General features: G+C 32.7%; 4 protein-coding genes across 8 annotated transcripts in view; 1 reads left to right on the forward strand and 3 right to left on the reverse strand.

Moving 5' to 3' along the window:
* The window catches only part of Tip60 (Histone acetyltransferase Tip60), a 6,707-nt gene extending 5,550 nt beyond the window's left edge, over nt 1-1,157 (reverse strand). For 3 of the 5 annotated variants that reach the window (XM_013317639.1, XM_013317640.1, XM_013317638.1), the window contains exons 1-3: nt 1,048-1,157; nt 833-959; nt 307-459 (exon numbers count right to left, since the gene is read on the reverse strand). In XM_013317639.1, the coding sequence (XP_013173093.1) occupies nt 307-459; nt 833-959; nt 1,048-1,092 (325 nt within the window). In that variant the 5' untranslated portion in view covers nt 1,093-1,157. The remainder of the gene's footprint in view (nt 1-306; nt 460-832; nt 960-1,047) is intronic. The other 2 variants (XM_013317643.1, XM_013317642.1) reach the window with 2 other exon arrangements.
* A 102-nt stretch (nt 1,158-1,259) lies between these two features.
* Tim9a (translocase of inner membrane 9) lies at nt 1,260-2,401 on the forward strand. The gene is made up of 3 exons (XM_013317356.1): nt 1,260-1,611; nt 1,693-1,788; nt 2,105-2,401. Exons 1-3 carry the CDS (start codon nt 1,567-1,569, stop codon nt 2,237-2,239), a joined length of 276 nt encoding a protein of 91 aa, XP_013172810.1. The 5' UTR covers nt 1,260-1,566; the 3' UTR covers nt 2,240-2,401.
* Nucleotides 2,402-2,755: 354 nt separating this feature from the next.
* On the reverse strand, nt 2,756-4,492 carry LOC106121738 (uncharacterized). Its single transcript, XM_013317537.1, has 4 exons — nt 4,400-4,492; nt 3,916-3,956; nt 3,584-3,723; nt 2,756-3,329 (listed from the first exon to the last, which is right to left on the reverse strand). Exons 2-4 carry the CDS (start codon nt 3,938-3,940, stop codon nt 2,823-2,825), a joined length of 672 nt encoding a protein of 223 aa, XP_013172991.1. The 5' UTR covers nt 3,941-3,956; nt 4,400-4,492; the 3' UTR covers nt 2,756-2,822.
* LOC106121737 (UDP-glucuronosyltransferase 2B2-like) lies at nt 4,411-8,185 on the reverse strand. Its single transcript, XM_013317536.1, has 4 exons — nt 7,326-8,185; nt 6,844-7,066; nt 6,286-6,502; nt 4,411-5,424 (listed from the first exon to the last, which is right to left on the reverse strand). Exons 1-4 carry the CDS (start codon nt 8,130-8,132, stop codon nt 5,136-5,138), a joined length of 1,536 nt encoding a protein of 511 aa, XP_013172990.1. The 5' UTR covers nt 8,133-8,185; the 3' UTR covers nt 4,411-5,135.
* Nucleotides 8,186-8,191: the final 6 nt, after the last annotated feature.

Consider the following 8,191-nt stretch of genomic DNA (forward strand, 5'->3'; position numbering starts at 1 on the left):
AAAAAAACAACGACGTTTTTGTAAAGGTACAAATGTTCTCAGTAATACTGCAAAAATTTCATGATTCAAAATAACGCTTGTGGTCAAATTAATCCTGGAATTAATTTCCTTTTCTTCATCTGGGATCTCAGAAATTAAAATGTTATGAATCTCAAACAATTCAATGTCTATAACATTAAAAAAAAACTAAAAAACATTCTCTGTAACTCCAGAAGTCAATAGACAAAGATGAAATTAAATTGTTCTACTGTTTGAAAAGTTATGCCATACCATAACTGTGAAACTAAAGAAGCAAAACACACATACTAATGAAATTAGGCATTATGCCACCTCCTGAACCTATGTGGGTTTTCTTCGGTGTGGTGGTGCCACCTGAAGGTGCACCGTCTCGCCTCGGAAACTGAACTTTCCTTGTGTCCAGCCATGACTCCCCAACCCACTCATCCAGACGTTTGTTAACTAAAATAAAAAAATAGTAATTTTTTGTGACAAATGATCAAAAAATAAACAAAAAAATATTTGTTATAATTATAATGTCTTGAGTAATAACATTTACATTCAGTTTTTGGGAGATTGATAAATTTAAAAGATGATAAATTTCTATTCAAATGTTGCTTACTATAATTTAGGATGTTACAAACTGTAACGGACTGGCGATAGCAGTGGAATGGTTAGTTTAAAAACAGTTTATTGTTTTTGGTAAAAAAAACTAATGGGTAATACACACTAAACAATGTTAATATTATTAAATACTAGAATTAAATTTTTGACTTCTACGAGTTCCATATATTTGTTGACTTACATTGTTTATAACAAATATGTTATTACTTACAGTCAACATAATGGACATAGTAGCCTCTTTGTCCTCTAATTTCTTTAATACTTATAATTTCCGCTAATGGCCAATCATCGCCTCCTTGCATGCGAACTGGCAAGCGACATCCTTCCACCAATGATGCCTGAGAGTAGAGTTACCTTATGAGTACACTTGTAAGAAATTTGTAATCAAATTTTACCGTTTAATTATAAGCATTAAATCACTGTTACCGCAGAATCACAAAATGTTGTAACTTCATCCTCGTTTTCGTTCATTTCACATTAAAATTAAATTAAATGTGAGGTAAATACACACGCTCTACAAATAAACATCTGTCAACTGTCAATGTCAAATTAAAATTCCAGATTCCACATAAAAATTGCCATTATTTACCATAATAGTACCCCACAGTTTTCAGAATATACGGCAAATAGGAAGTATACGAAAATTTGCTTTTGGTTTTTTGGCAGTGTCAGCTTTTGAAAATTTACTAGTGAAAGTGTTTACCAACGAAAGAGTATTAGTTTCCATTCTTCCCTTCATTTATTTAATATTCGGTCTGTGACTCAACTCTTAGATGACAGAAAAGAGAAAAAGTATAAATCTAACCTCAAAAAGTCAAAAGTCAAGTGGAGAGCTGGCGAATAAAATTTTGGTTGTTTGTTCCTATTTCATAACTTAATCAACCTTATATTCCTACTAAAAAGTAAAGTGTAACAAGGATATTACCTTGCATACATTTATAAAAAATGGCGGCACCTCCAGAAATGAGTGAAGCTGATCAAATTAAAACGGTGCGAATCGCTATATAACAATTTATAACACCGTGTTCTGAATTAAAACTCCTGTATAAAATTCGTAATTTTTCTTTCTAGTTCAAGGATTTTCTTATGCAGTACAACAAATTGTCGGAATTGTGTTTCAATGACTGTATTCATGACTTTACTTCCCGAACGCTAAGACCAACTGAGGTAATCATTTTATTTATCTATTATTGAACTTCATTCCTACAAGCTTGATATACCAGAATTGTTGTGCTTCTTTACTTCATTTGCATATAGAGCGGTATGATGTGAATAACACCAATTATTTTTAACCAGTAACATTCACCACTTTTAAAGGAGTTTATACAAAAATAAGGAGGAATAAACGAGTTTATAATAATATAAATTCTAAAATAATGCATGAAACATTGCCTTATGACCTGACCTGATATGGCACCTATATTACTGAAGTACTTTTATAAACCATTTCTTTCTGCTATACAATATTTTGTTTTATTTTCAGGAAAAGTGTACGCTGAATTGTATGGAGAAGTATTTAAGGATGAATCAGAGGGTTTCACAAAGATTCCATGAATTCCAGATGATTGCCAATGAAAATATGTTAGCATTGGCGCAAAAATCGGGGAATCCTAGCTAGTGAATTATTATAATTGCGTTTCTTATTTAGGTTCTTATTTCAAATGTTAATGAATATAGTAATGTTGAATAAAACCTGTGTTTTAAGTTGATTTACTGTGATATAGTGAATCTTGGTTAAGATTTCTTAAGTTATAGTAATTCTGTTATGGAAACAATGGTTTAAGTTAGTTCTATAGTAATAAAAGATTTGAAATTAATCTGGCCTTGTGTTCCTGATAAATTAAATCATTCCTCTGTCAAACATCTGTACAAAAAAGATAGAAAGGTTCATAACCATTTGGAAGTCTGTTAAATATTATTGTTAAAAAAAAGAGATAGAAATATATTTTCGAAAGGTGTTGCCAGTTGTCATTTACACTAAGATATATCAAATTATCACATTAATATAGACTCAACTTATTGATTTTGACCAAATTTAAAACTTGCTAGTACTCATTATATTAGTAGTAAAATAACACCAGTAAGAATATTTGACTTTCTACCCCTTTTGACATAAATAAATAAAACAAGTAAGCAATATTAAGAATTGTGTTTTTAATTTTGTAAAAAAATTAAAAAAACAAACAATTTTAACAATAAGATTAGCATTTATATGTGTCGCACAGCATGCATGAGATACTTTTTTTAGGGCAAGCTTTGAAACATTTTGGGTTTGGTGGAGAAAAGTCAAGGACAAAAGATGACTGGGAACTTGTGTAATCAAATAAGTAATCGTTAAATTTCGCTTCTACGGAATATTTCGCTTTGGTAGTATCATCATTATCATCTGGGGAGGTGTTGAGAACATATTTCAACGGGTAAGGTCCTGATGGTGCGTTACTAATTTTTGATGGCTTCGTACATATGTTGTATTGGCCTCCGTGTCTTACTACCCTAATGAGCGGTTGTCCGCAAGGCGTTTTGCAACAAGAGGTGGCTGATGGGCAGATAGGCGCACACTTCGGTACGAAGCAACATGGCTTCATGCAAGGCGGCTTCGAACAAGTGGCGATGCAAGACGTACATTCTCCACTCTTCATGCAGTTGTGACGTTCGATTTTCCTGAGTACAGAACAGGAAATATGGCCTGGCCGCCAACCACACCTTAACTGGAATACAGTAAAAACTGCTAAATGACATCGGTTAAAACATATAAATACGACTAAGACGAACTGAATATTAACGAATTGCACAAGACTTAATTTCCTCTTACACAAAAATATATTAATTTTTTTATAGTAGGTGGCAACACAGAAATAATTCTGGTTATAAAACACTTGTTTATGGCTTTTAATTGATAAGTTCTCATATGATTTCATAACATTTTTAATCTATGAAAAAATAAATACTACAGTACACCCACCTGATGTTCGGGAGCATCTTTTGCGGTGTAGTGCCATCCCATATGCTTAGGTACGGGACCGGCTTTGATGTCATCTTTGGTAAGACATCGGTGCTTTGGCAAATCGCAACGACCCAAGCAACTCACCGACGCTTTATTGCCTTACAAACATAAAATAGAAACAATTAGAAAAGAGATGAAACTGCTAAGGCAAATAAATGAAACAATTCTAAATATTTACTAAAAGAACCTAGACAGTTATTATGTTGTAGGTTTCTTAACATTTGTTTTATAATTACTCTTAACTATGAACCTACGATTTATGGGGAAAGGAATTAATTCATTTTACTTACATTTTGCCTTACAACAACATGCCATTTTTGTCTCAACATATCTGAAAAGAGGAATATAATTTACATTGCAGTTATTGCTAGAAATTTGACCGTTTATTTCGAGTTTAACTTTACTTTTCATCTTAGGAACTAACACTTTGGTTTTAATAATATTTTGTGCCATTTAAGTGCCTAAATTTAAGGTAAGATGTACGATGTTTATTAGTCTAATATGAGGGCTTCTGGTCATAGTACGAAACGATCGAAAGATAGATCCTTAATAAAATATAATATCTATTCCACTATTCGGAGCTATTCTTAGGTACAAAATACAATACCCGGATAACGTGGTCATTGACACTTCTGCAATTATTTGTAGAGTTATAAATTTTCAGTTACTAGATGGAGCAAAAAAAATAGTAATCGGCAGTTACCTTTTTGTGGTGGTAAATACTAATTATAAACGTTATTAATTAATATTTTGTATACTCATAAGTACACTTACATTCATAACAGTTTTTTTGTGTTCATATTGCATTTTGATATTTAAGTTTCCACCAATAACATGTTTCTGTGAGACACATATTTATTATGAAATATTTCGGTTAGCTTTTTTACATATTTTTTTTAGAATTATCTACGATTTCAGTAAAAAAATATAGGTTGACAGTACATAAATGTCAAAAATAAGAAGGTTACTTAGCAACTTTCCTTCTTGAAGGCCTGTGTTTTTAACTTTGTGAAGTCGCTAGAAAAAGGCGTTATTCAATTTTTGTTTATATTTTTAGGTTTCGATGCGAAGAGCTGTTACAAAAATCGAAGAGCTATTAATATAATAAATACTAGTTTTTCAATTGTGTAAAAGAATTCATACCTACATATTCCGCAACAAACTGCTTTTCAAATGATTTATGCAACTCCATAGATCACAAACGAACTAAGGATTTACCATATAATTAAAAAAAACCTTGGACTGTTCAATGGTCTAAAAGTAAAACATTTTTTAATGTACAAAATTATATTTTATTGTTGTTGCAGTATTTTATTCCCCCACACACTCCACTTGTCGTTATAAATATATGCAGCAAATGTGGTTTGGTCAATATAAAATAATTAATTTAATTTAACTTAATTTATTACATTATAGGATAGGAATTCTAATCTTAAAGTTTTCATTGTCTTTTATAATTTATTTTAACGTATTAACCGGCGTTGTTCTATTTTAACATTTTTCTTTTAAATTAATTTTTCTTACGTTTAACCTTTTTACTCGGAACCTCTTTTCTCTTACTACCACAGCAAAGAGATACTATAGCTTTCAAAGTGGCCAGTAGTAATATTAGTAATGCAGTGAACACCAGAACGATGTCGAGATTGAGGTATTGATACAAAGGCACGTCGGCTGCTGCTGTCCTATACGTGAAGTTTGAATACCGCGCCGCGAACTCTGTCCAATATATCGCCGTATCCAACGGTGCCATCGGACGATCGTGCCAAGCTTTTGACAATAGTTTAACGTTGGAGCGAAATCTGGAAGAAAAAGAAAAACTTAAGTTAATTTGTAACTTATGTTTATAAAAATTTTTAGTTAGTTATAATTGTGTTTGTTTGGTGAATGTCTTGTTGTTACGTAGTGTTGTGCGCAGTTAAGTAATGTGTGCAGTGACGAATATTTTGAAAAGGAAATAACTAAAGAATGCAATTGCCAGGGATCATCGCATTGAATGGTATAAAATCTTCCATATTTAAGTAGAAATCTTAAAAAATACTTAAAAACTTTTTTGACGGCTACTTTGTAATAATTATTTTATCTACATTACAAACAATTTATCTATTATTTTACTTATTCAATGATAAATACACAAATACAAAGTCGTTTTTTGCTTCGATTTGCAGCTAACGTCGATTATCTTTACTAGTCAGAGAACAATGTTCTGCGGCAAATTCCATTAAGTTCTCAGTATTCGTAATAATCAGGATGACCTCGAATAGTGCTTCCGACCGAAATCTCTCGAAACTCATAGTTTATTCGAGAATTTTGGTAAATGTATTATTTTAAGAGGGCTTTTATTACATACGCGGTATTTAATTAAAAATAAATGTACTTGAAACAACCATATTGTGGGAAATAAATAACAATCAATTGTTTGGGTTCTAAATTTTGATTGTTCTTTGTAAGTAACGGATTTAATATTAAAATAGGTATATTTTATACAAGACAAGTTAAGATAAATAATTCTTTTAATGTCTGATAAAAACTCAATAGTGTTTTATCAAAAAATGCGATTAAGTAAATGTTGAAGACGAGCGTCACCTTATCACTATAATAGACGGCTATGGATGTTAGAAATAGCAGTGCTTGTCAATTTTTGAAGTTAAATGTTTGCTTACTTTGGATCCAAAACTTTTTTGAAAGCAGCAATAAGATTTTCTTTAGTCAAGTCCCTGACTTGCAGTTGCACTCCTAGACCGCTCTCTTCTACCGCCGCGGCATTAGACGGTTGGTCACCGAAGACCGGCATTGCTACAACTGGTACGCCGAAGTGAATCGCTTCTGTTGTCCCTCCCATACCACCATGTGATAGGAAAGCCACTGTTTTTGGATGACCTGAATATAAAATTAATTAATAACTCTTTCGCGTAAATCAGTTTTATGCAAGTCTATTGAGGGATAGTGTTAGAACAATTTCAATTGCTCACAAATAAACTATCAACTAAATCTTACTAATATAAATGCGATAATTTAGATTCATGGATGTTTGTAAGAAGGTATCTCCGGAACGGCTTAACGGATCTTGATGAAATTCGGCACGCATGTAGAACATAGTTTGGAAGAGTACATAGGTTATTTATTGGGTATATTTTAATTCCCACGCGGACGGAGTCAGGCGACAACTAGTTATGTAAATAAAGGCATTAAAAATAAAAATGTGTTAAAAAAATGTTTACCCAAAATATCGACTTGGGGCAGCCAATCAGCTAGATAGAGTTTATTTTTATCGACGAGCAAAGTTTTATCCTCCCACTTCCAGACGAATCTCTGCGGCAATTCCTTCACAGCTCCCAACACCGCTTCGAGTTTGTCGCGAGGCATTGTAGAACTTTTAATAACTGATCCAAAACTTATGTATATCACACCATGTTCAGCGGCGTCGAAGAACTTTTTTAAATCCTGCCAATAAATAAGTTTCGTAAAGGAATTTGCATGTATTCCATTATGTTTTCAAAATATAATTTAAGTAACTGAAGATTTATTAAATCTTAAGCGTGTTGGAGACTTCAATACGAAGCTGTGTCATTAATTTAAGAGTCTAGCTAACCTTCAAAAGGTCAAAGACTCCAACGCTACATAAATACACGAGACAGAATCTTACCCAATAGATATAAATTAAGTACTATGATTAATAATTAACTTACTGATAAATACTCACACCTGTTAACAGCTTAGATTCTTGTACATGATAACCACCGACTTCTATTACATTAGCGGGGAACAATTTAGATCCGGTGAGTATGAAATTATGATATAACAGTAAGAATTTCATTTCCCGAGCTAAATCTTCTAAAGGAGGTATATCATCGAAGTATCTTGCGAGTGTGTTTTGATCGTTTCTTTGTGACACAAAATAGTAAAGCGTTTTGAAATACGTGTCGAAGATAACTCTTTCTAGTCTTTGTACAAACGTCGGCTTAGTTCCACCTTCGAGGAAATGGAACGACACGTACGAAGGATTATACGGTATACCTAACCTACTATAGTGCCAAGGCATCAATATATGAGACGTTATACCCACAACGGGTGCATTTAATTTGTAAGCTATTCCCAAAGCACAATCACTATTAAAAACTTCAACAACGACAACATCGTACTTCGGTTTTTGTTTAATCATGTTTTGTACATCTTTATTTGCTAACATAACTTCGCAGTTTTCTTTTCCACTTGTAGTCAAAAACACACCAACTTGTAGAACGGTCATGTAAGACCTATGTACCGGCATATCATCTTCTAATATCTTTATACTCCCCGCTAAACTTATATCATGATAATTCTTCGGCGGCACTTTTTCTGGGAAGTGGGATATTATTGTAACATTATGACCTCGTTTAGCCAATTCTCTTAAATAAACTCTGTGAACGAAGAAATGGCTCTTGCCCTGATACGGAAAGATGCCAAGGATGTTTAAACAACTCGCACTGTTAACTATTACAATTATTAGGAAGGTTAAAACGAGATTCATTTTCGCTTCGTAAACGGTCGTCCGCTCGCGCGCCGGCTTGATGTGAACTGGATGTTTTC

The sequence above is a fragment of the Papilio xuthus genome, unplaced genomic scaffold (assembly GCF_000836235.2).
Source record: "Papilio xuthus unplaced genomic scaffold, Pxut_1.1 DF826938.1, whole genome shotgun sequence".
Lineage (NCBI taxonomy): Eukaryota > Metazoa > Arthropoda > Insecta > Lepidoptera > Papilionidae > Papilio > Papilio xuthus.